Genomic DNA, 24,293 nt, shown 5'->3' with positions numbered 1-24,293 from the left:
CCTTTCTGCTTCTGGTATCGAATTCCTTTATCGTTGTGCCTGTTGAAACCGCTGGCAGCCGCTGGTAGCATGTAGTACACCTATGTACACCTAGTGTACATGTGCAGACATGCATGCATGCAGGAAGGTATGCACGCCATGTTGGTTTTAACGCGCGGTACGAGACCCCCCGAAGGATTTTTTGTGCGAAGGAGTGGGAGCAGGAGTGCGAGGAGAGAAAATGGTTTAGGGTGCTGCGAAATGCAGGGTGAGCATCCACACACACACTCACTCACGCGCGCACACACACACGCTATTGAAGAGAGAAAGAAAAAAGAAAAAAAGAAGCAAGGCTGCCGTTGTATCCGAGGATGCGAGACGAGAATAGAAAGCTTTTTTTTTGTCACGAAAGTTGTACATGTATTTTTTTTTCAAAATTGAAAGGGTAATAGGGTCGATGAATCTATGTGTGTGTGTGTGTGTGTGTGTTTTCCTAGTTTCTCTCTGCGGATGGGCGACATCCGAGACAAGATTTTACATGCGTTAGTACGTAGTCAGGTTGCTGGTTGCCGTGACAAAGCCAAGCCACGACCAAGTGGATATGATGTGCTAAGCCACAGCACTGTTGCAAACCAACCAACAAACCAACCAACAAATGAAAAAAACAAGCACTAAACGTCCATGTTCACTACGTGCATCATGACGACGTTTCCAAGTCTGTATGATAAACATAGTAACAGTCATAGCCATAGTGAAAAAGCAGCACAGCATCTGTTTCCAACAGCCGGGAAAACAACAATACCAAAAAAAAAGAGAGAGGAAACATAGGGGGAGGGCGGGCAAGCCTGAAGATCATGAGCCTGAAGATCTCACAAGCCAAGGAAAAACTCCGCATAGCTCTTGGTATATATGCATGCATGTGCATGTATCAGTACGAAAGATTTGCACACTTGCATTTGCGGAAATGCAGATCCAGCGTGCAAAAAGCAAAAAACTGAAATGGACGTGGAACAAAACAGACGCAGACCGCTTCGATTAATCTTCTTTTTTTTTCTGTCTTTCCTTTGCTTGCACTTTTTACTTTTCTTTGCCTCGTCACTGAAAGGGAGAAAAGAAAAAGGAATTGAGGAAAACGGAGAACAAAAAACGTGCACCTGTAGAAGGGAAAACGGGATCCGGAAAACGGGGAAATGGGAAGACGTGCGAGGATTGGGATGGTATCCGTCCAATCTATTGCTCCTCAACAGAAAAAAGCTCGCGTTCTTTTTCTATGAGAGACTTCTTTTTTCTTGCTTTTTCCTCATACTCTCTTGTGCTTTATTGCCGTCCCACTTCCCCGCCATTGCTTGGCTACTTGGCTTATTGTCTGACTAATTGATTGATTGAGTCCGCCATGATAATGCCAATGCCAATACCGATGCCGAGACAATTATTTGGGCGGACGGACGGGCGGGCGGGCTGGCGGGCGGACCGACACAGGCTTACATTACCTGTTAGTAACACAGCCATGGTGTAGGTACTTGATAGTGCAGAGCCGATCCGGGACGCAAGCGAACAAGCGAACAATGCGCTGCACTGCACTGCACTTGTGCCATGACAGCAGACGCGGGGGTAGATAGATAGACCTAGGCAGGTGGACGGTTAAGTGGACGGGCATTATCCAGCTGGGGGGCAAGCCGTCGCCAGAAACCGGAAGGACAATGGCGTTGCTTACCTGCTTCTTACATACGTCTTACTCGGGACACACTGAACAGGCAAGCCGTTCGCGTGGATTGCCCCAGGCGTGCGCGTGTGGGTAAGGCGTGGGCGTGGGGCATGATGATGGGTGGGTGGGTGTGTGTGGGTGAGGGTCGTGGTCGTGTGTGCCAATCTCTCCGCTTTTTCTCCCGCATCCCGCCAACCACAGACATGTTGCGCACACACACGCGTATCCTCTCATGTTGCTGCTACCCGATGCTGCGTGCTGTGTGCCAATGCGTATTGCCAATGCCAATGGGCGTGTGCGTGTGCGTGTGCCAATGCGAATATCAGATGAGAAGCTGTCCTTTCCTCCCCACCCTTCCGCCGCCTGGTGCCGACATGGGGCCAACCAACCAGCCCAGCCAGCCACCCCGCTGAAGAGTTTGGATGGTTCTTCCGTTGGCGTCACTCGGCGCGCAATCCATGCCGCCAACTGGCACTGGCGCTGCATCGGCATCTGAACGCTCCAACCGTATGCGCCGTATCAGGCTTGCCGGCCAGCTCCCACTAGGAGTACCAGTCTATGTAGGCTTGCCGAAAAGGGTAAAAAGAAAACCATGTTACGGCAGGGCCGCTGGGTGTAGGAGAAGTGTACGCCTACCATAGGTGTACATAGATGCGAAGCCCACACGCGCCCTGTCGGATGCTGGCTCGGCCAGTGCTTGCAGCGAGCATGGAAATAAGCGGAGCAAAGGTCGCCCTGTACACCTAAGAGGGACATGTGTAGGGAATGCGTCCTGCGTCGGCTTCCGATATGCTGGGCCCTGTGGCATGGCGGATGCATGGGTGGGTGTGTGTGAGCACGAGTCTCGACCGGCGACGGAGGATGGAGGGCGGAGGGCGACGATGACCAGGTGTACGACGACGGGCTTTGCATATGCACAAGAAAGAAGAGAAGGAGGGAAAAAAGGATAGCAGCCCAATCGGGCTAGACCACAGGCAGGCCCCCTGTTTGCCGACTTTTACCCCACGCCAATTGCGTAGTGTGTGTACTGTATGTATGTAACTGCAACTCTAATGGGAAGGCCCGACCGCACGAGCAAAAATCGTAACGACGGCAATGGCAGCGTGCCCCCCCCCCTTCCTGTGGTACTAGTGATTCAATAGATGACGGGCTTGAACAGGAAGTCAGCGCGCTCGTTTGCGCTCGTGGTCCATGCCATGGCGTCTCTGTTTAGGTGTAGATGGGCCGCGCGGGAAAACAATGATTCAGGACAAGGGATTCCAGGGCGGGATCGGCTGCCGAGCATGACGGCGGCGAAGGAAGGGGAAGGGGGTGAGGGGGAGAGTGAGGGAAGAGAGGGGGGGGGAGGGGAAAAACGCAATGCGACGCGTGTGTGCACGGGGCGGCGCCGACGAGCGTGCAGCGCAGCGCAAAAGTGTGAGTGCGTGTCTGAAGGTCATTGGGGAAGGTGGTGCGTGCGCCACCATGGGAATGCTGCTTTGCCTCCCCCGCCTGGCCATGCCCAACACAAGACTACGCAAGCACAAGTGAGGCTCAGCGACCTGACTTTGCGTCAACCACACTCGCTGAGGGCTCCCGCACCAGTTACCGTCATCACGGGATATGCATGCATGGCTAGTCTGCTTGTAGTAGCCCCGAATCATGGAGCCGCCGCCCTGTGCACTCGCCGTACCGCCTGCCAGCCAGTCATGCTGCCCTGCCGTTGCACAAAAAAGGAAAATAGACTTTCGGGAAAACAGCGTCCATCATTGGACGTCCGCTCTACTAGTAGTATTGGATTCATCTTACATTCTCGTCCGTCTCTCCAGTATTATCCACGCTGTCTATACTATAGCTCATATGCTTTTTGGGTGAGGCATCCCATGCCCATGTCAAAAGAAGAAGAAGAAGAAGAAGGAGAAGGAGAAGGAGAAGAAAAATCCCGCGTGTAGCTGTGGAAATGCCCATGTCGTGGACAGATAGCGTCTATGGGACAAGTCCACCCCAATGCATGTAGTCGAAAAAGAAAATCAAAGATACAAAAAAAAACGCCTAAAACCTGGATCGAAGCCATGGAACCAGTCCGAGGGTTCTTACATGGGAAAAACGCCAGGCAAATGCTGTACACGGGAAATCCATATGCATCGAATATTGACAGCGAAATGAAGGCCAAAGAAGAGTGCTCGTGACGGACAGGGTTAATCAGGACGCGCGAGAATGGCTGCTACGGCATCGCAGGGGGCGCAGGGGTGGACTTTGCGCTTCGGCTCCTCACGAGGCGGCGTCGGACATGCGCACACGTTGTCGTCGGCAGCCACAAAGACGGAGGCGCGGCGCGCCTGCGACAGGCCGGGCGCGTCTGCGTGCGAGAAGTAGGATTCGCCGCCCTCGTACTGTGGTGTGCACGACTCGTCGGGCGACAGAAAGACGGATGCGCGCCTGGAAAAGTGGCCGGCCGAGAGGGTGTCGTCGCACGAGGGGTAGGCGGTGCCCCAGAAGGGCAGTTTGGGCGGCGTGCCCTGGCCGTTGTAGGGCACGTAGATGGATCCTCCACGCGGTCGCAGGAACGGGCTCGGGTCGTCAAAGTCTTCAAACGGGCTCTCGCCTGCGCTCCGGTCTGATTCTTCCCTCGTGGCTGCCAGGTGGGATTTCTGCAGCGCCATTTCCAGCTCTTCCGCGGAGAAGGGCTGCGAGGCTTGGCGGGTGCGGTCTGATGCAGTCGCTGGTCTTGAGGGTTGTCTAGCATCACTAGTACGGCCGGGGCCTTGTGACTGCTTGCGGCGGGCGTCGCGAGGATCTTCGGTAGGATTACGAGAGAGGCCGACTGGGCACGTCAACATGGCGTCCTGCTACACGCACGAAGCGCTATACATACCATTGAGCACATCGCCTTCGTCGTCGGACGCCTCTTTGATGTTGGCCGGGCGGTCGTCGCCGGCAATGCTGGCGCCGATGCCGCTGTCGACCCACTCGGACTCGGGGTCGTACTCTGACGAGCAGCTGCCTCTCCGGCTGCGGTGCATGCTGCGGCTGCGGCTGCGTCTCCTGAAGCTGCTGCGGCGGCTGGGCAGCCGGCTGCCCATGGGCGAGTACAGCGAGGCGTTGCTGTGGCGGCGCCAGGCAGTCGCAAAGCTAAAGGCCTCGAGTTTCTTCTTGTGTTCGGGGTCGACGGCGCGACGGTACTTGAGCGGGGGCATCTTTTCTCCAGGCTTGTAAAAGTCCGACTCTGGCTCCTCGGGTTTGGCCAGCTTGTTGGAGCCGGCCGTGAGGACGCGCTTTAAGCGGGTGCGGAGGTGGCCAGGCATGGTGGGCGAAAAATTCGGGACAGTGGGTAGGCGAGAAGCAGAGGCGGGCGGCGTGATTGATTAGATTAGTGTGCGGTGGGCGGTGGTGGTGGTGGAAGTAGGTGTAGGGGTGTAGTCTGGTGTGATTGCAGTGGGAGCGGGCGGTGGCAGGTAGAAGAAGAAGACGACCAGGGCCGTCGGCAGAGTGGTCCGATATGATGTCGGCAGCAGCAGTGAGGCTGATTAGGAGTGGGGGCGTGACACAGACGGTGGGCGGGCGCCGACTAGCCGCGATGGGATGGTGGGCGCTTGGTGGAGAAAGCGAGGCCTTGGTGGAGAGGCTACGCGAGGGCGCCGTGGGATGCGGCAGTCGGTCGTCAGGCGATGCAGCGGTGGATGCAGCGGTGGATGCAGGCGCACACGCAGACGCAGACGCAGGCAGGCTGGGGGAACGGAGCGAGGGATGCGAGGGATTCGAGGGGGGCGAGGGGGGGGTGCGCGCGTAACCAAGTAGTTATGTATGGCGGGCGTGAGGGCGGATGGGATGCATGTCCATGTCCATGTACGTGGATGACAGCGCCGGCGGGTGGGCGGCAGGGCGAGGCTAGAAGATAACGCGGAGGGGGCGCAAAAGCTTGTGTGCTGGGCCATGGAAGTTTTCTAGAATGGCAGCAGGCGCCAAACGCGCACGGCGACTGGACGGCTGCAACTGCACGGCTGGGCGCTGGGCGCTGGCCGGCCGAGGGCGCGGGCGTGGATTGCGCCAGCTGGCAGCGGGCAGCACGGCGTGGGCCAGACTGCTCCCGCGTGAGCGCTAGGCCGCCGACGGGGTGAACTGCCGTTGGCGTCGCCTCCGTGGTTCGCCACCGCCCGCGCAGTAATTCGCGCAGTGCCGTTGCAGAGTCGTGGTTGAGTGCGCGTGTGCGAGTGTTGGGACGCTTGCATTCGACGCCATCCATGCCATGCACACACACACACACACCTACTACACCACACTCTTGCTCTACTCCACTCCACTCCCACTCCACAGCACATGCGCTGGGCAGTGGCAGTGGCAGTGAGCCTTGTGCCGCACCCGCGCCCCCTTTGGACCGCCCTGCCCTGCCCTGCCCCGCCTCAGCCCACGCTCCAGACCAGACCTCGCCCAGTGCTTCCCAATCCAGGCCCGCCAAACGCCTGTCACCATCTGGCGCCCGTCGACCGTGTGGGGGTACATGTTGCCTGAAGATCGTCATCGGTGAGGTCAGGCTGCGCCATGCAAAGTCAAAAAGTCTCTACATATACTACCTACACACACACACACACACACACACGTATACCCGCCTTGACGCACCCCCTCTTGACCGCCCCCCGACACCTGCCCACCATCCAGTCGGCCTGTTCCCGACTGCGTGCCCGTACGTGGACATGTCGTCTTGTTTCAGTCCACGTTGCGCCGGTCAAGCTGGTGTCGTCGTGGACACCGGACTGACTGCATCGGACCGCGCTGCACTGATGAAACGACTGGACACCGACGGCTGGGACACGCTGGACACACTGCAGGCTCCGCGCCCCCCAGCATGACGCTGCCCCGCATGCTGCCCAGCTGCCCGTGCCAGCGCCCGTCTCTCGCACACTGCCCAATACGCCTCCATGTGTACATCCATCCATGCAGCCAAAGCTCCTCGGAGGCTGCACCGTCGCACAGAGCGTAACCATGTCGTCGTCGTGGCGCTGCCTCCGCCCCGCTGATTGGCCCGCTCCCGCCTAGTCCCTGCAGCTATCCCAGCACCATGACCTCATCGCCCGCCCAGCCTGCCCTGCGACACCAGATGCCATCATATCGTGAGCTCACCAGCTGTGCCCTGCTGTGCCCTGCTGTGCCCTGCTGTGCCCTGCTGTGCCCTGATTTTGCCCGCCTCCACTACTAATACGCCGTTTCTGGTAATCCCACCTCGTCGCTTGGCCTGACCCTGCAATCCTCCACACACACACACACACACACACACACGCCCGTCAGCATGGAAAAGATCAAACACGTCCTGTGCGTCGACACGCCCACACTGCGCAGCCAACAGCTAACCGCACCCCAGTCACGGACACAAGAAGGATCACCATGTCGCCCCCGAGCCCGCCACTGACAGGTCTGCACTCCCACCCTACCACCTGACGCACTGCCGCTAACATTAGCCTAGCTCACATCATCCCATCTATGATCAAATGGCTAGCAGCAGCAAAGGCACCGGCGCTCCTCTTGGCCAGCCGGTATACAGCGTCAAAACCACCAGTGGTGCTCCCTACACCGAGCTAGCACAGCCAAACCGTTCAGTCGGTCCTCATGGCCAGGAACCCCACGCACAACCAGAGCACATGGCCACAGATGGCCCTGTTGCAACTGCTACCAAACCACCACCACCAACCGCCGGCGGGCCTGCTGCAGGAACACAGCGCCCCGATGCCCATATCCATGGCCATAAGCAAGAACCCAGTGTTGCTAGTATTAAGAGCGGAGTGATTGGTTTTGGTCCAACAGAACAGGGACATGCCGCCATGTCAATGCATAACCCTACCAACACCACTATGACCCAGGGCCAAGTAGTTGGAGGCGGGAGCCCGGGGACGGCCGGAATGTCTCAAGACAGAGACATGCACCCAGTTCCAGACGCTCAGACAGCCCGTACGTAGATGGTCTATTGTCTTTCAATGCACAAGTTCTGCACCAAGTCCTGACCAAAAGCCTTAGACACTGCAATTAACCATGAGCCAGTCGCAACCGAGCCACAGCCATATGAAAACACTCTGCGCAAGGAGAGCTACATTACCGACACCGATCGATCGTTTCCGCTCGCCGGTGGTGTCATCTCAACCCCGCATGAAGCCCCTGCTCATGAAAACCATGGCCGACAAGGCCTTGCTGGTGCAGCCGCCGCCGCGACTGCCATGGGAGCTTCGCACGCCATCCCACGCTCCGAGGAAAGGCATGTCCAAGAAGTCGGCCTTGAAACACGTCAAGCTACATACGGTCATGTTCCGCCGAACACTGTCCAGGACTCTACTGTACGTATATTACTCCTTCATCAAGTCACCCTGTTTAGTGCCCTTGGCGTGAGCAGACCTAACATCCGCGCAGACCAACACGGCGACGGATATTTCGAGTCACCCGTCATCTGACCATGATTCTGGAGCATTCGCTGCAGCCGCGGCTGTCGCTTCCGGTTCTTCCGCAGTCCCAACATATAGCCAAGAACAAGAAGTCGAGGCGGACGACATTGAAACTCTCCTCCCCACAACTGAACCAACTGCCAGCTGTGAACGGCCAATGAATCCTCGCCTCGAGTCACGCCACAGGCATATTCCCGGTGAATACATCGCAACACCGAGCGATGAGTCGGCAATGTTCATGATTGACCAATCGGCCATGGAGCCAGCAGGCAGTCGTGAAGGCGGGGATGCGCCTGTTCAAAGCCCTCTTTCTACCGAACCACCGGCTTCGAGTGCGCCTTCGATGGACCCCGCTCCTGTTACTGTAAGCCACGAGTTGAGGCACACCGGAACCCTCCAAGAGCCAAGGCCAAGGTCGGCTGACAGCAGCAATACTGCTCGTGACGCTGCAATTGCCGGTGGCCTCGCTGCTGGGGCTGCAGGCCTAGGTATCCATGCAGCTTCAGAGAATCGCGGCATCCAAGATGTCCAAGGTGACCAGTTCTTGTATGAAGACGCTAGTCCTTACAGCAGCAAAACGCTTGACCCTCGCGTCCTAGGTGCCACACCTAAGCTGGAAGAGCAACGGTTCGACCCTGAAGCCAAGGCTGACCATGACATTGACTCAGCCATGTCTAGACCTCCGGTCTCACATGACTCTCCCAGCCAGACTGCTCCAACCAATGTTGCCCCTGCTGGTTATGGCGCCCAGGATGCTGTCGATGCGTATGGCAATCACAGGATGACACGACTTGGTGCTTCAATGCCAGAACAAAGATACGACCCTGCTGCCTCTAGTGCGCATGCCCCTAACCCAATTGCCCCTAAGAGCCAGTACGATTACAACAACCATAACACACTTGGCAATATGAACCGAACAGACCCAAATGATCACGTCAACAGGAACGCCTTCATGGGTGCTGGCTTAGCTGGTGCCGCCTTGGGTGCTGGAGCTTACGCTCGCGAGCCGCATGCTCATGATAGCCAAAACTGGCCACTTCAACAAAAGGAAGATTATGCTGCACACCCCCAGGGAGGTCCAGTCTTGCAGCCTGCGTATCCTTTGCAAGATACTTCTACTCATTCTCCCTCTCCCATCCAGGGTACCATCGCCCCACACAATACGCATGCTGAGGACCATAGCGCTCAGACTGATGGAGCTGCCCAAGACCCGGTAGGAGACAAACATGACACGCTCGCCGCTCCTGTTCTAGGCGGCGCTGTTGGAGCGGCAGGACTTGGTGGTGCGACGCACATGAACAATCGAAATGGACATGAGCGTGAGAAGGAACAGCATCATCATGACAAGGATTCAGACAAAGAAGAGACGGAAGAGAAGAAGAAGCATAGACTGTTGGGCTTCTTGCACCGTGACAAGTCCAAGAAGGAAAGGTCCTCTGCCAGTCCTGAGCATTCACCTCGCCAGTCAAAAGACTATAGTCCAAGGCACTCCAAGGACTACAGCGATGATGCAGAGTCACCACGCTGGAAAGGCAAACACCGCTTGCACAAGGACCCACCAAAAGGCCACCCTGCGCGTGAGGCAATGCAACAACCCCATGAAAGCGAACCATATGCCGTGGGAAAGCGGCAGCACATGGGTTTCGATGGACCAATTGGTGATGCCAATGCCATCAGCGGTGACCGGTAAGCTCTTGTTCAACTTTTTCATCAATGTTTGATTCAATTCTAATCAAGGCCTAGGGAAACTCGTCACGGTGTACATGGCGCCCATCCTACTACCGATCTCGACCACGACCCTACCGTGATTGAGCCGCACACTGGCCTCCGCATGAACGCTGAGCAGTTTGGCGCCGGTGCTGGTAGTACTGATGGCAATCCTGCCATTCGTGGTCATCATGCCCATTAGTAAGGCTGATACCGCGTACCAGATGGAAACAAAATTGAGACATAATGATGCGATGCAAACGAGAAATGGCTTGAATCTGAAATCTCAGCTGGTTTGAGTTCTATAATGTATTGTACTAATGAGCGAGATAATCTTAATGCGAGACATGGCATTTTCCACCAATCGGTTGTCATGTACTGCTAGTATATGCCTGATAGAGCCATTCTACGTCATGAGTTGCAATGACATGCACATTGGCTGGCTAGGCTTCTAAAACAGGATTCTGAATCCCCGTGCTATAGGACACGGCTGATCAACGCCCGCTCGCTATGAAGTTGCCCCGAGACGTCTGCCACATGATGATTCGATATATGCATTGTCTCCGGCAAGTGTTACAACATTCCCCTCTCCCCTTAAAGCCGCGGCATGGCTTAACATTGCATCACCACGTGCACGGGCCCAAGCAGGATCTACTCCACCCCCAACGGAGAAAATATGTCCATGCAGATCATCAAGCCTGCGGGGAAGAAGAGGGGCACCCCCCTCACTCGAACAGTGATGCCAGGCCCTGCATCGTTTATTCCCGCTCTACGAATTTACAGTAAGACACGACGTTGAGTTGTTTAGAGTTTTTATAGCCAGAAGGGAACTTGACACGCTCTTTTAATAGTATTTGGTATGTCCCTCATCTAGGAATAAAGTGACAAGTAGCATCTTCGTTGCTAGAACTGGTATAGCGTAAGACAGGACTATAAAGCGAATACGAAGTAACCTACCTGTTCAAGACAAAGAGAAAACTCGACGAGTAATCATGTGCAGCAAGTAAACCAGGATGCGATTACTCTCGGGTAAATCGCTATGCGACGGGTCATGTAAAAGGATGGCGAACTCTGCACGTTGCAGTCCAACACTTGGCTGCCAGCAAGATGAAAATTGGCACTTCACTAGCGTTGAGCTTCATTTTTCGTCACGCATTTGCGCTTGACGTAGACGCCATAACCTCCAAGTACTATGGCAACGACGCACCATGGTATCGCGACCGCATCCCCCTTTTTGAATCAAGCGACGCAGTCATCACGGATACATATTACTACCGCTGGTCCATTTTCCGCGCCCACCAACGCGACTTAGGCGCCTACGGCTTCATCTCAACCGAGTTTCTCAACGATGTTGGCTGGCAGACTAAGCCTTGGGCCTCGCTCAATGATGCCACAGCTTTCCATATCCAGGAGGGCAGATGGTGTCGCGACCGGAGGTTCAAGGAGGACTATGCAACTTTCATGTACAGCAAAGACAGCAACACCCGCCAGTTCTCCGAGAGCATGGCTGCCGCTGTTTGGCAGGGATATCTGGTTGACGGCTCGGTCGAAGATGTCGTCAAGAGACTGGGTTCTATGCAAAGCGTGTATGACGCGTGGAACGACGCCTACGACGCTTCAAAGGGTCTCTACTGGGTCGAGCCCCTCCGCGATGCCACAGAGTATACAATCTCCAGTATCGATGCCTCTGGTGGCCGCGATGGCTTCGGCGGTGGCAATTCGTTCCGGCCAACCATCAACAGCTACCAGTATGCAAACGCCCGCGCAATCGCCAGCATGGCAACGCTGAAGGGCGGCATGGACGCCACTGCTTCAGATTATAACAACAGGGCGGACGCGATCAAACAGCGCGTACAGAATGATCTCTGGAACTCTACGTTTGAGCACTTTATTGACCGCTTCTACGTCAACAACCAGTACGTCAAATACTGGGACTTTATCCGTGGACGTGAATTGGCCGGCATGGTCCCTTGGACCCACGACCTTCCGGATGACACGACCGAATACGCGCAAGCCTGGACTCATGTACTCAACAGCAGCCAGCTATCTGGTCCGGCTGGTCTCCGTACTGTCGAACCCAGCTACGAGTATTTTATGAGACAATACCGCTACGAAGGCACACATCCAGAGTGCCAATGGAACGGCCCTACCTGGCCGTACCAGTACACTCAAGTGCTCACTGGCCTGGCAAACTTTCTTGATCACTACAGCATTGGTGCAAAAACTGGCGTCATCAACTCAGAAGACTACACTAGCATGCTAAGAAAATACGCCCAGCTCCACCGCAACCCATCCACGGGAATCCTCGACCTAGAAGAGGACTACCACCCAGACACGGGTCTCCCAATCGTCGGACTCAAGCGCTCACACCACTACTTTCATTCAGGCTTCAACGACCTCGTTCTCAGCGGCCTCGTTGGCATCCGCCCTTCTGCCTCGGACGAGCTCATTGTGAACCCGCTCGTCGACACATCGATATCGTATTTCCGCGCTGAGCGCATCATCTACCACGGTCACGAAATCGCCGTGCAATGGGACGCCGACGGCTCGCACTATGGCAAAGCGGGCCTCCAAGTCGAAATTGACGGCAAAGTCACTGCATCCCAGCCCTCACGCGGCAAAATCACCCTCCCACTCAACCGCGCGCGTGCCCCGGCTCTAATGACAACCCGCATTGCAAAGTCGATCCAGCTCAACAGCACCACTGCGTATCCCCGGGGCACCACCTCGGTCGCTAATTCCACCACGGACCTGACGTACCCTGCTATCGACGGCCGCATCTGGTTCTACACGGAGCCCGATGCCGCAAACGGGTGGGACACGCCCGTCAGCACCGACGGCACCGACGTGTGGTTTGAAATCGACTTTGGCCAGCCCGTTGCCACGAGCAGTGCCGAGCTGGCGTTTTTCGAAAACGAAACCCAGGGCTTTGCTGCGCCGTCCAAATACCGCATCGAGGTTCCGGGTGAGGGAGGCGTGTGGGCGAATGTCCAGGGAGCGAAGCTGGCGAGTGTTTTGGCGAATGGAATTACGGATGCTGAGTGGACGGGTGTGCAGACGGATAAGGTGAGGGTTGTTTTTACACCGAAGACGGGGTCCAAGGTGAGGTTGGTGGAATTCAAGGTTTATTGATTGGCTGGATTTTACAGTGAGGAATTTGCTGAGGGTTGTGGAGTATGGATTGGGTCAGGTGAGTATTTTCTCCCTTTCTTTCTGTCTCTTTCTCTCCCCCCTTTTTTTGGGGGGGGGGGAGGTTTTCTTACGTTGCTAGGCTGACTTTGTGGGAATCCTCCTATAGGACGGTTATCTTCACACGCACGAATGGCCGCTGTACATCTACGATTCCCTGCTCATGGCGATTACGCTTGTCGTGTGCCTCGCGTGGTACAATCCGGATATCAAGCCTATTCGTAAAGCAGAGTTTGAGTTTGTGCGGCGCTAGTAGTGGATACAAAAAATTTCTTGTTGAGGTTTCGCCAAGGGGATAAGTAGGGGAAAGAGAAGAGCAAGGGACGATGGGAGTTTGAGGAATCGTTGGTATTGGGATTTTGTCGAGGAGTATCTTGGGTATGGACGTGAAGTGAAGAACCTCGACACAAAGAGTTTTGTTTATCGTGTCTATAGCCATGTCCTTCAAAATAAGGGCGTCTGTGGGTTCATTTTCTACCCTTACTTGTCGATTTTTACTTTTTGCTTGTATTCGACTCAGGCCATCAAGTCCACCAAGCACAGCAATACAACACTTGTAACCAACAGCAACATTTCAAAGCCATACTGCTCAACTCGTGTACCTAAACTACACAAGAATTTCTTTCTCAATATTACACACACACTCGCCATATACAGCAGCCCCATCATGACCTCCCAGGGCACTTCGCCCGAGCGCAGTGTAGGCCTCGCACGCAACCTGCAGTGCCACGTGGCCGCGACGGCGACGAAGAAGCCAAAGACAATAATCTGCAGTACAAGGCCCCCCAGAATCAGCGTCTCGCCGCGTTGGAACCCAGATGCGGTGGTGGCGCCGGCAAGCAGGCCTGCGCCGCCACCTTGGATGAGGCTGTGCGTGTTAGCAAGCTACATGCATGTACCTACATGTCCATGTATAAGAACGGAAAAGGAAGGAGGGTTCTGGGGAGACCGTACAAACACACGACATCGCCCCCGACAAACAACTTCGTCAACCACGTCACTCGCACCAGCGCATACCCAGCTGAATCCGTGCGCTGAATCAGGCGCCCGAGAACCATGTAGATGGAGGCTGCGAAGAGGATGGGCGCAAGCAGGATGAGCGTCGATTGGAGAATATACGGTGCAAGCGAGGTTGTGTTGTGATGCGCTGCTATGCGTGCGGCGTAGCCTGTGGTTTCGAACTGTTGGATTGATCTTGTTAATATATTTAATCTTTCTCTCTCTCTCTCTCTCTCTCTCTCTCTCTCTCTTTTTCTTTCTTTCTTTCTTTCTGACGAAGACTGTAGCTGCATCTGGCAAGGCTTATAGGGGGGCGATTCAAAACGTACCAGCGCACCGAGCACAAACGGGATGCAGAACCACGTTTTGCTCCTGAACAGACGGGCCGTGTGGATTAGAAACAAGGTGAGCATGACAGCGGTGGCAATGGCGCCTGCGACGATACTCGGTGTGTATGGCCAGAGAATGTACTTTGGAACTGCTGTTGAGGCATCTTCTGCACGGGCTGTTGGCGACATGTTGGGCTGGGCAGAAATATAGAGTCTGCTGTTGGGAGACTCTGTGGGTAACTGGGGATGTATAGCAAGTCAGTATATCTCAAGGTAAAGGGGGAAAAAATAGAAAGATATCGCCAATCTGGTCAAGGTGAAAACAAGAAGCCAAGACGAGGGCAGTGTAGTAGCTTGATTCCCAGAAGCAAGCAAGCAAGTAGTGTGCCTGGCTTTATAATGTCCGTAGGCATTTAACACTCGTTTATATCCAGTTCTGGGAAATACACAGCCACACACATACACGTCTCAGGACCCCCATGAGCCAGACTCTGTACGCGTATTTCCTACATCTGCTTCTCGGACTATGTTGAGGCTACAGACCTTGGTGGGTAGGAATAAAAGAGAGAGAGAGGTCAGTGCATACGGTTGGCGTATTCGAATACGATGGGCTAATCGCATGGGCTGCTGGGCTTTGTTCTAGTGGTATGGGTTCCCTCACAGCCTTGCTGTTCTCTTCTGTCACATACGTACGTAAGTAATGGCTGATAATTTCTTTTGCATCCCATTAGCTAAGGTTTGGATGTGAGTTTTGTAATATTATCTCGATATATAGATTTATGATGCCCGTATACCCTGCTTAACCTACTGCGAAACAACAGGACGCAACGTGCATATTGGTCGAAGCATATAGTAGAGGAAAGACTTATCCTTGTCAGTCAACCGGTGAGTTATCCTGTACTTAGTTTGTATTCACTCATCTCCAGTATACCGCGCAGCTGAACGTCTTATCCTCCCAATCGTAGCGTTCCGCAGTAGGTCTAGCCATAACCCAACACTGCCATGAATTCTCAGATCTTTCCCAACGTAACTTGCTGAGGCCGCCCACTAGAAGCCAGGCTAGCTAGTTAATTGGTGCAACGATTGTTTGGCCGCGTAACCCCTTTCGCTAACGCAAATAAGTTCAACGGCGCGGTGTACCGTTTAATGCATCAACGACACCGCCTCTTACAAGCACTACCAAATACAGGTTGGCCTTGATAAGAACTGTCGCATGGACAAGTTCCCATTCCTTCTTGGCACAGCCAAATGCATACCAGCCACAACAGTACGTCACCGATGCCTCCAGGCTAGGCAGCAGTTCCTGTGGTGGAGTAGTCTGTTTCGCGGGCGCGCGGCGCTTCCCGCGAAGTGGCATGGAAGTTTCCCCAGCTCTCAGCACTTGACCATTATGAAAATTCAACTTCAGACATCCTCAAGTCGTGTAACCCGGAGATGGCATTGGATGACCAGGAATGCCCAATATCTGCTCTCTGGGCCATTGTAACCAAGACCCCCACTCGCTAGGAACCATGTGTTCTGCAACGCGGATAATTTGCTCTGCAAGCCCTTCAATGTACCAGTAGTGTTTTGACGCTCTGTTTACCAAGACAGCGAAATGGGCAAATATGATGAGCGCTCCTGGCTGTTTCTGTGAAAGGAGCTCAATGTAGCGCTCGGATACGAGGTGTATCCATGTCTTTAACAGCGCATCCGAAGGCGACTTGGACGACTCTGCTGCAACTTGGAAGATCACCTCAAGAAGATGGCAGGCATGTTTGTACGCGTCGACGATATCGGGGGGGGTATAGGTGATGGATGACGTCTGCGAATTTGTGGAGCTGAATAAGCTCTGTATCGGGCCGTGGCTCTTTTTGATGAAACTCAATGTTTTTGACATCGTCTGGAATCACGCGGCTCAACTCACAGACTTTCATCTGCGCGTAAAAGCCCATTATCATCGGCCGAACCCCCCGGGTCACGACGAGATTCGAGATGACGCTCTCAAAAGCGTAATCCAGGTCATTGCTAGCAGCGATCGAAGTAATACATGCATGTGGAAACAAGGTGCCAGTAAAAAGCATTACTGCTTTGAAGTTGGACTCATCGATGTTACGCACTGTGTTGTGGAAGTCATCGAGAGCTGCTTCGCGGTACTCTTGGGCTTGGATCAAGTACTCCTGGGCTTCTTCTGGGCGCACAAGCCGGCTCATGTGCAGTGCACTGAGGGAAAGCGTGGCTTGAAGAAGATAGGGGTGTTCGAATGCAATCTCTACCAAGGTAGTTTTGAACACATCTTCGGCATCAGTATGGGCTGCAAGAGTTTTGGCAGTGGCAGTCATGTAGTGGCTATATTATTGGTTAGCTCGGGATCTTTGGTTAGCTAACAGACGTACTGGAGCAAGCGCAGTTGCGGTATATTTAATGCCAGACCAGTTCCAGCTGAAGCTGTGTTCGCAGCAGCTCCAAGCCTTGGTAGTAACTGTTGCCCAGGCAAAGGCGATGTATGCGAAGCCTCGCTACTTGCCGGAGGGCGATACTCGTACGCAGTGCCTTGCTTGACGCAATTTGTGCAATTCGGCTTCTGCTCATCACACTCGAAAATTGTCAGCCTAATGCAACACGTCCTTGCCTAGTCAAGTAGGACGCACCTTTACATGGCGACCTTTGCAAGGCAAGCAGCCATTTCGAGACTTTTTGTGAGACTTGCGCGTCTTGGCTCTATCCATCCTGTCTAGCTGCTGCAAGCATTATTGGTACTCTGACTTGAAGGGGACTGTAGGATCGAAAGGTTATGATTCGTGATGAAAAGATGCGAGGGATATACTCGCGCTAAAAGGTGGCCAATGCATACGACTGGCGCGGCATACACTTTCCCGGTATTGTAGGCAGTGCGGACTCGTGACTTCAGTAAAGATCTATTTCCGAATATAGCAAAACTCTAACCGAGGGACAGTATACTCTTTTGAAGTGACAATAGTCGCCAAGCTTCTACTCACGCGTGTAAATGATGCTCGCTCAACCATACTTCTGGGTATCTATTACGAACAACACCGCCCATGGCAGTGGAGCCATTTACTTTTCATGACTTTCCAGGCCCCAGTCCGCCAGCCCACCACCCTGAATCAACCCAAAACCTGTTCTCTGCATGCGCTTTCTCTACCACACGAGCGAGCGTCCGTCGGTCAAGATGCAGATCGGTGTGTCCATTTGTCAGCTCGCACGGTGTCCGCTGTCCAGTCCGCGGCCTTTGTGGACTGGAATTGGTTTCCGACATGGCGGCTTCGGCATCTGAAGTGGAAACTGGTGAGGCCGATCTGGAGGTGGACGAAGTTGATGGGTGTGTATTGTCAGTAGGGTAACTGGTGGGTATGGCCCTGAGAATGCGGCCAGCTGCAAAGACACAGCCGCCGACGGCGTGCCTAATCAGAGAGTCGCCCGTGAGGCTCCCGGTAATGAAAACGTCTCTCGCAACTTCAAGGGATGTGGTTTCAGCTTTTGATCGAAGTGTGCGACCTGAGATGAGCGAAGACAAATCGACGGTTGCATTGTCAGGTGCACTCAGCACCTCCGACCGCAGCTCAGGGGACAAGAAATTCAACGTGCCGCGTCTTCCTACCATGTAGGCCAGCCCGCCGACTTCACGCGTCACTGTGTCGCCCGAAGGCAGCTGCAGCTCTACCATGACTGCATTTCCGGACTTGTATGCATTGATCACGTCCGCGCCTGGGAGACCTTCGTATAGAGACCAGTCTCGCTGCTGAAAGGCGCCAGCTTTTCTCCTTCCGTACGCCGGCTTTCCAGTCTTGCCTTTTTTCGAAGATGCAATCGCTGCAAGCTTCATCTGCCGATACACAGTGGCGTACTCTGGGTAAGCGGTATGATGGCATCCTCGAAGTGGAGAGGGTCGTTTCTCAGGATCCCATTGGTATATGTGTATGATTTTGCGGTTTGGTGGGACAGAAATTATGACGTCGGCTGCAGAGAAGCCAGACCCAATGACAAGCAGCGGAGCCTCTGGCGAATCGAATTGCGATATAGGTGCGAGTAGAGGTGGGGGCGGGATGTTGACTGTGAAAATGCCCGATGCCAAGACAAGATGCTTACATCGTATCCCGAGGCTACCAATGGAGAAGCCTTTGATTGTGCGATACACGCGCTCCGCCTTGAGGCCCGCAAGTACACTGCCGGCTATGCCTACGGCATCTGGATACGCGCTAAGATAGTCTGCAACCTCGGTCCTGGACGGGCGTACAAACTCCGTCTCGTCCTGTTTCCCGATGCGCGCAAGATGGTCCGCATACGAATAGCCTGGGAGGCTCAGTTGTTCAGCGTAGCTCAAAGTGCCTATGTCAGCGCTCGCAGAGGGAGATTCTTCGGCCCATTGTCCACCTGCATGTGCTGCCTCTCCGATGGCGAGATGCGGAATAGCCTTGTCCGGCTCGTGCCGCCATTCGATACAGGATTTGGGGTTCAGTTCGGTGTCGGCGTTTGGCCGGATGAGGGTGTCGAGCAGCGTGTTGACGGGCAGCGCCTGGGTCGAGTAGCGGAGCGAGGACAGGAAATGCGCGTAGAGGTCAGGCGTCAGGTGGAGGAGATTGGGAGTCTTTTGGAGTTTGGCGTCGAGGATCGCGTCATGATGGCCGCCGATGTAATAGGGAATGTGCCCATGCAAGATGTAGGAGAGGATGAGGGCAGATGGGCCATTGCCTGCATTTGTCATCAGCGGGTTGCTCTCGCATGCGACTCACTCGGGCGCAATACCAATGATCACCGTGTCGACGCATTTCGGAAACGAACGAGCCATGGACCGTTGCAGCAGTGTGCCATGAGGAAGCGAGAGAGGGACGGGTTAAAGGTCGACGGGGACGGGCGGCCGGGCAGGTCGGTAGTGCATGTCTTCAACATGACGGCTCGTTTTAAATCTTTCGGCGCTAGACGCGGTTCTGGTTCCGCCGCAGTGGGGGTAGGCGTCGGGTTTTGCCTTCCACATTGGAGGGGTGGTATGCGAGGCTCCCCTGCCGGTTGAGCTGACAGGGCTAGGGCTGGTTGATGGACGAGTGCCGGACGTTGGGCGACTGGGAAGCGGTGCGGATTGGGCGATTGCTGCAGCGTAGGAACGCGTGAGGTACACGAGATTCAAGGGCCTCCGTGGGGTGTGGGCATGAGGTCACTGGGCCACGCGCCTGCAGGCATGTGGGATGCGGGGCAGTGCAGCCAGGACAGGCCGCGACAGGACAAAGCAACCATGTATGTATTCACTGCACACTCCAGAAAAACCAACCCCAAGCTAAAATCAACTATGGTATCTTATCCCTTCTCAAAGAAAAAAAAAACGAGCGCTCCGAACCGTCCGGTGCCGAGCAGGCTGCCCACAGAACCTGCCCAACAAGGCAAACCATGTACGCCTGGTGATTTCAAAGCAGCGTGGAGGGCCTCTGTCAGCTTTGCCGTACAAACCCTCCGGCGCCATACTACCCCACATCACCACGGCCGTATTTGGGCCGCTAACCAACCCATGATCTATCCATGGCAGCAACACTAATATCTGTACGTGATTGTGTTACGCTCTGCAATCGGCGACACGTCATGAGCCTGCGACGGCGGCACGTTGGCCTCTGGAGTTCGTGGACGTGGTGGCATGGGCGGCGGTTGCTCTTCAGCAATCGGCGGTTGCGCTCCATGCATTGTGAGGTTGTTCGCAGAGCTCTCTTGCCGGCCTAGGTACGAGGGAGTTGACTGGTAGCCAGGATGATACGAGTCGGGCGAGCCACCGTAGTCGTCTGTTGTCCTTGGATTTGGGTAAGAGCCGTTCGGGGGCGTGTATGTAGATGTGTAGTGGTCAGCAAATGGGTTCGGCTCAGGGGCAGTCGGCGGCGGCCTGCTCGGTACCGCTGGTAAAGACGATGCAAGTGAAGACTCGTGGGTTGCATAATTGTCAGAGTGCGAGTCGGGTGGCGGAGCGGGCTGGTCCGCTGCAACATTCACAGGAGGTAACGTCGGCGCATCGTTCTGCGAGTTCGCATATGGCTGGGGAGGTACGCCGGCTGGAACATTGCTGTTTGAGACTGGCGGTGAGGGCGATGCACCGATGAGACGGCGGGACTGGAGCATGGCGCGCTGGTGTTTCGAGGCTGCGAGAGAGAGCTGTTCGTTGGTTTCAATGAGCGTGAGCATTGTATCATCGTCCGGAGCTGGGTTGTCGCAAGCAATGTAGCCTTGCACGCTACGCTGAGCGACAGTGCAGCGTTCTGCAAACTCCTTGACCAGCTCGTTGCTCAGCAGCTCGTTGGCCGGGGTCGACTGTACGAGCTGGAGGAGAAGTTTGGCCGATGTACGTGCCTCCTCGATGCGCCCAGCCAATTCTGTGGGTGGCGGTAGAGTTCTCGAGCTGGATCGGCCGCTGCCCGAACTGAAGCCGCCTTCAACGTTCTGCGAGCGCGACCACCCCGGCGCATTCAGGGTTCGCGGACCAAACTGCTTGGCGGCATTGGCCATGAGGCCCTTTTCCTTCCTGTACATGGCGAAGACTAGGTTGAGATTGGTGTCGTAGGCCTTGTCGCGCTCCATGGCATCCAGCGTCTCCTTTGTGATTTGTGACACGCTCGGGTCCTGGCCATGGCGCAGCAGGTTCTTCAGCGTGTCGGCAAACTGCTTGTCGAGGTTCTTGGTAAAGGACGGGCCCGGGTTGTCGGCCAGGATGCGGATGAGCATGATGGCATTGTACTGCACATGCGGGCGGTTGTAGTTCTCCTTGGAGAGATAGATGCGGATCTGCCGGGCGGCGGCTGATGCAGCCACGGGGCTTGCAACGGCGGCCTCGACAATGGTCGGGAGGTGGAGCACTTCCTCGCCCTGGTGATTGCAGTGTGGTCAGTGAGGGGCGCGGGGCCGTGTGTCGTAGACTGGACATACCGAGTTGACGGCGCCCGACTCGCAGAAGAGAGACTGCGGGCTGTCAGCTGGGGCAGCACAGATTGGGGGGTGCGGCGAGGCCTACCACTCCCCGGAGCGCATTTGCTTCTGGCGTATCCGTGTTGGGGTCCACCCGGACGTCCTGGGCTGGTTGCGCTATCAGTGTCAATGGAGAGGCTGCCAGTGTCGACGCGCAACTAACACGATCGCTTGCGCATCAGGCTGCCCAGGTTGAGGCGCTTCTTGAGCTCCATGGTTGCGGGTAGGGCCGGGCGGGGCGCGGGGGCTGGCGAAGGTCGCAGGGTGACGGGGGATGCAACGCGCAGGAGTCTCGGGCAGCTAAATATGGCGGAGCAGTCAGTGTACGAGACGAGGCGGCCAGCACGCGCGCAGGCTCCGCGCGGAGCGGACGCTGCCTTCTAAGCCGCCAAGCCCATGACGGCCGTGGCTGCGCAGACACCCGTTGGCAGGCGACGTCAACGGGCCGCGTATAACGTGTGGCAGCCGGCCCTTGACCTGCCACAGCCTGAGCCACACTACGCGGCCTGCCAGGGCCAGCAGGTCGATACGCCGCGCTGAGATGGCCAGAACACGGCCAGCTGACCCGCTGCCCCCGCCCGTGACACGCTCGCCGCCCGTGGGTGTGCCTCCAAGCACCTCTCCACGATACACACGCCCGCCGTCACGACAGTGCGACGAGTGGGCCCATCAACACTGCTCGGCACGGCACGGCACTACCGCCCAAGGTGTAGCGCTGGACGGAACACGTGTGCTGACTGCCAGTGCCAGAGCATACGAATCTCTCCCCTCTGCCCAGTTGCCGTCGACGGCAGAGCATCTGGCCATGTACTATGGCCCTGTTTACTAACGCCGGCTTAGATATACACACCAACGCTGCTAGATTGCTACACGCCCAGCAACCGCCGATGCACTCCGACATCCAGCACCCAGTAGCCTGACTCTTGCTGCGTCACCTAGCTTGCTCCATGACACAATCAGACTCCCCGGCCCTGGGACTCGGATGCGCCGCCCTCTCGATGAACAAGCACAGTCACATCCACACCTGCACTGCCTTGTGCATCCGCCGGACAACTCTCCCACCCTTTGCCATGCGAAAAACCCACTTCGCAGAGACATGCTGCCTCTCTGTAGAAGGCGCGGTAGCAGGGCGCAGGGGTCTCCGCTTCCTCGGCAGCACATCATTCCCACTTGATGTGCCAGCCACGGCTTGGCCTAACGTCACTCTTCATGCCCACTCGCTCGTCTACAAGACACTTGTCGGCAGCCGCCCGCCCAATCCCAGGTCAAGTGCCAGGCACAAAATATATGACCTCAACCATGGCCATTGCCCCCTCGTCCCGTGAACCATCCCTCCTCCTGACCCTCCCACCAACATAGCCATCAACCTCTTTGTCCACCCTCACCCCCTACAAAATGGCGCCCGAATCCGCTGCTGCAATGGCTGGCCGTGCCCGCATGCGCGCTGAAGAAACTGACCAGGAGCGCATCACTAGAGAACACTCGGATTTTGCTGGTTTCGAAGCAGACATGCCTACACTCGCCAGCCGCTTCAGTTTTTCCTTCAAGGACAACCTCTCCTCGTACCTTGGCCGCAAGAACCCCTTCTTTTCCTCTGTCAATCCTGAAACCGATTACGTCTGGATCCTCGACAGCACCGCCTCCCAGAATCGCCTGGGGAGATGGAAGGCCGAGTTCGTCGCCTGCTACTTTGTCAAGAACAGCGGCAAGGACCTTTCCAAGATAGTCGCTTGGGTCAGCGAAAAGGTTGGCCTTGCAGACGATCAAGGGGCCAGAAAAACAGTTGCAGAGAGGCTGCAGCCGTTTGCCGATCAAATTCTGCCGGCCCACGCTGTTGACATTGATCTCCTTGGCCTAACAGCCAGACTGGGTCCTAGCGGACGCGATGGCATCAGCGTGGACGAGCTCTCCATACCCGGTAACGACTACAAAGACGGCCAGGTCGCCCGATTGAGCGCCGTCGGCGGCAGTGCAACTCCGTTCAACATTACCTTTGCGAAGCCCAAGGGCTGGGCTGTCCTCTCCGACATTGACGATACCATCAAGAAGACCCTCACATCGTCGCCTGTCGGTATCCTGACAACAACCTTCGCCGAGGAGCCAGAGCCTATCAAAGGCATGCCTGAACTTTACAAGCATATCGTGCAGAAGCTTGGCAACCCACCATTCTGGTATCTGTCGGCGTCGCCATACAACCTCTATCCCTTCCTGCGCAAGTTCCGCGACACCTACTACCCCAACGGCACCATGATTTTGCGCGATGCCAGCTGGATGAATCTTGCCGGCTTCCTTGCCAACCTGACGCAAGGAACCGAGGCGTACAAAGTCGACCGCATCGAGAAGCTCAACGGATGGTTCCCTAAGCGCAGATTCATCCTCATTGGCGACTCGACGCAGACAGACCCAGAGTCGTACGGTGAAGCCTACCGCAAGTTTGGCGGCAAGTGGGTTGGCGCCATCTACATTCGCAAAGTCACTGGTGTGGCGGAAATGGACGAGAGCACCAAGAACGCACCTGAACGATTCGAAAAGGCCTTCAAGGGTGTGCCCAAGGATGTATGGTATGTGTTTGAGGATGCGCAAGAGCTGTACGCCAAGATTGATGCTTTACCCGCTATCAGCTAAGTTTAGGGCTGTGTTGCTGGGCGACGCCGTCTCTGGCCTTTGTGGGAACTTTGGAGTCTTGTTTCATTAAGTCTTTTTTTTTTCATGATACCATTTCAACTCCGTATACATATATTCTCTTGGCGTCGGGTGGCTTTGGGGGTTAAATTGACTTTATTTGTTTCTTTCTTTTGTGGTAATGCAAGTTACTTGTCTACTTTCGTTGCCATGTACCAATAGTCTCCTTGTATTGTGCTCTTCTTGCACACGGTTGGATTGAAAACAAAAACAATCGATTGATTCACAGGCTGGCTGTGTTAGTCTTCAAGAGACACCATATGGCACGTGAGTACCCATCAATCATTCAAACATTGATTCATTCCAATACAACACACAACTGTCCTTCATGACTCCAACCTGACATTCATGAGCAGCCGAAGTACA

The 24,293-nt window shown here is 55.4% G+C and overlaps 9 protein-coding genes across 9 annotated transcripts; 3 read left to right on the top strand and 6 right to left on the bottom strand.

The window, feature by feature from the left end:
• Window positions 1–3,861: 3,861 nt before the first annotated feature.
• SETTUDRAFT_137819 (uncharacterized protein) lies at window positions 3,862–5,152 on the bottom strand (the record flags this gene model as incomplete). Its single annotated transcript, XM_008029524.1, has 2 exons — window positions 4,539–5,152; window positions 3,862–4,487 (listed from the first exon to the last, which is right to left on the bottom strand). Exons 1-2 carry the CDS (start codon window positions 4,966–4,968, stop codon window positions 3,862–3,864), a joined length of 1,056 nt encoding a protein of 351 aa, XP_008027715.1. The 5' UTR covers window positions 4,969–5,152.
• Window positions 5,153–6,926: 1,774 nt separating this feature from the next.
• On the top strand, window positions 6,927–10,284 carry SETTUDRAFT_163956 (uncharacterized protein). Its single transcript, XM_008029523.1, has 6 exons — window positions 6,927–6,970; window positions 7,020–7,070; window positions 7,122–7,603; window positions 7,670–7,983; window positions 8,057–9,774; window positions 9,832–10,284. Exons 1-6 carry the CDS (start codon window positions 6,948–6,950, stop codon window positions 9,995–9,997), a joined length of 2,754 nt encoding a protein of 917 aa, XP_008027714.1. The 5' UTR covers window positions 6,927–6,947; the 3' UTR covers window positions 9,998–10,284.
• A 618-nt stretch (window positions 10,285–10,902) lies between these two features.
• Window positions 10,903–12,927, top strand: SETTUDRAFT_154853 (uncharacterized protein; the record flags this gene model as incomplete). Its single annotated transcript, XM_008029522.1, has 1 exon — window positions 10,903–12,927. The coding sequence occupies one exon, from the start codon at window positions 10,903–10,905 to the stop codon at window positions 12,925–12,927; it is 2,025 nt and encodes a 674-aa protein (XP_008027713.1).
• A 573-nt stretch (window positions 12,928–13,500) lies between these two features.
• Window positions 13,501–14,501, bottom strand: SETTUDRAFT_91668 (uncharacterized protein; the record flags this gene model as incomplete). The annotated part of the gene is made up of 3 exons (XM_008029521.1): window positions 13,501–13,852; window positions 13,939–14,165; window positions 14,313–14,501. The coding sequence occupies 3 exons, from the start codon at window positions 14,499–14,501 to the stop codon at window positions 13,501–13,503; spliced, it is 768 nt and encodes a 255-aa protein (XP_008027712.1).
• A 934-nt stretch (window positions 14,502–15,435) lies between these two features.
• On the bottom strand, window positions 15,436–15,669 carry SETTUDRAFT_154851 (uncharacterized protein; the record flags this gene model as incomplete). The annotated part of the gene is made up of 1 exon (XM_008029520.1): window positions 15,436–15,669. The coding sequence occupies one exon, from the start codon at window positions 15,667–15,669 to the stop codon at window positions 15,436–15,438; it is 234 nt and encodes a 77-aa protein (XP_008027711.1).
• A 57-nt stretch (window positions 15,670–15,726) lies between these two features.
• On the bottom strand, window positions 15,727–17,020 carry SETTUDRAFT_32494 (uncharacterized protein; the record flags this gene model as incomplete). Its single annotated transcript, XM_008028846.1, has 4 exons — window positions 15,727–16,194; window positions 16,223–16,640; window positions 16,688–16,887; window positions 16,943–17,020. The coding sequence occupies 4 exons, from the start codon at window positions 17,018–17,020 to the stop codon at window positions 15,727–15,729; spliced, it is 1,164 nt and encodes a 387-aa protein (XP_008027037.1).
• A 353-nt stretch (window positions 17,021–17,373) lies between these two features.
• Window positions 17,374–19,098, bottom strand: SETTUDRAFT_154849 (uncharacterized protein; the record flags this gene model as incomplete). Its single annotated transcript, XM_008029519.1, has 2 exons — window positions 17,374–19,001; window positions 19,056–19,098. The coding sequence occupies 2 exons, from the start codon at window positions 19,096–19,098 to the stop codon at window positions 17,374–17,376; spliced, it is 1,671 nt and encodes a 556-aa protein (XP_008027710.1).
• Window positions 19,099–19,530: 432 nt separating this feature from the next.
• SETTUDRAFT_118008 (uncharacterized protein) lies at window positions 19,531–21,466 on the bottom strand. The gene is made up of 4 exons (XM_008029518.1): window positions 21,409–21,466; window positions 21,292–21,362; window positions 21,207–21,239; window positions 19,531–21,146 (listed from the first exon to the last, which is right to left on the bottom strand). The coding sequence occupies exons 1-4, from the start codon at window positions 21,458–21,460 to the stop codon at window positions 19,833–19,835; spliced, it is 1,470 nt and encodes a 489-aa protein (XP_008027709.1). The 5' UTR covers window positions 21,461–21,466; the 3' UTR covers window positions 19,531–19,832.
• Window positions 21,467–22,640: 1,174 nt separating this feature from the next.
• On the top strand, window positions 22,641–23,870 carry SETTUDRAFT_154847 (uncharacterized protein; the record flags this gene model as incomplete). Its single annotated transcript, XM_008029517.1, has 1 exon — window positions 22,641–23,870. The coding sequence occupies one exon, from the start codon at window positions 22,641–22,643 to the stop codon at window positions 23,868–23,870; it is 1,230 nt and encodes a 409-aa protein (XP_008027708.1).
• Window positions 23,871–24,293: the final 423 nt, after the last annotated feature.

Source organism: Exserohilum turcica (genome assembly GCF_000359705.1).
Source record: "Exserohilum turcica Et28A unplaced genomic scaffold SETTUscaffold_3, whole genome shotgun sequence".
Classification (NCBI taxonomy): Eukaryota; Fungi; Ascomycota; class Dothideomycetes; order Pleosporales; family Pleosporaceae; genus Exserohilum; species Exserohilum turcicum.
Note: the sequence above shows the minus strand (reverse complement) of the source record. Positions and strands in the feature narration are given on the sequence as shown.

Coding starts and splice junctions, on each gene's coding strand:
- SETTUDRAFT_163956 (XM_008029523.1), top strand. CDS start 6,948: ATGGAAAAGATCAAACACGTCCT. Junction 6,971..7,019: donor GAAAAGATCAAACACGTCCT/GTGCGTCGACAC, acceptor ACCGCACCCCAG/TCACGGACACAAGAAGGATC. Junction 7,984..8,056: donor ACACTGTCCAGGACTCTACT/GTACGTATATTA, acceptor ACATCCGCGCAG/ACCAACACGGCGACGGATAT.
- SETTUDRAFT_118008 (XM_008029518.1), bottom strand. CDS start 21,460: ATGGAGCTCAAGAAGCGCCTCAACCTGGGCAGCCTGATGCGCAAGCGA. Junction 21,363..21,408: donor CCTGATGCGCAAGCGATCGT/GTTAGTTGCGCG, acceptor TGACACTGATAG/CGCAACCAGCCCAGGACGTC. Junction 21,240..21,291: donor CAAATGCGCTCCGGGGAGTG/GTAGGCCTCGCC, acceptor GACAGCCCGCAG/TCTCTCTTCTGCGAGTCGGG.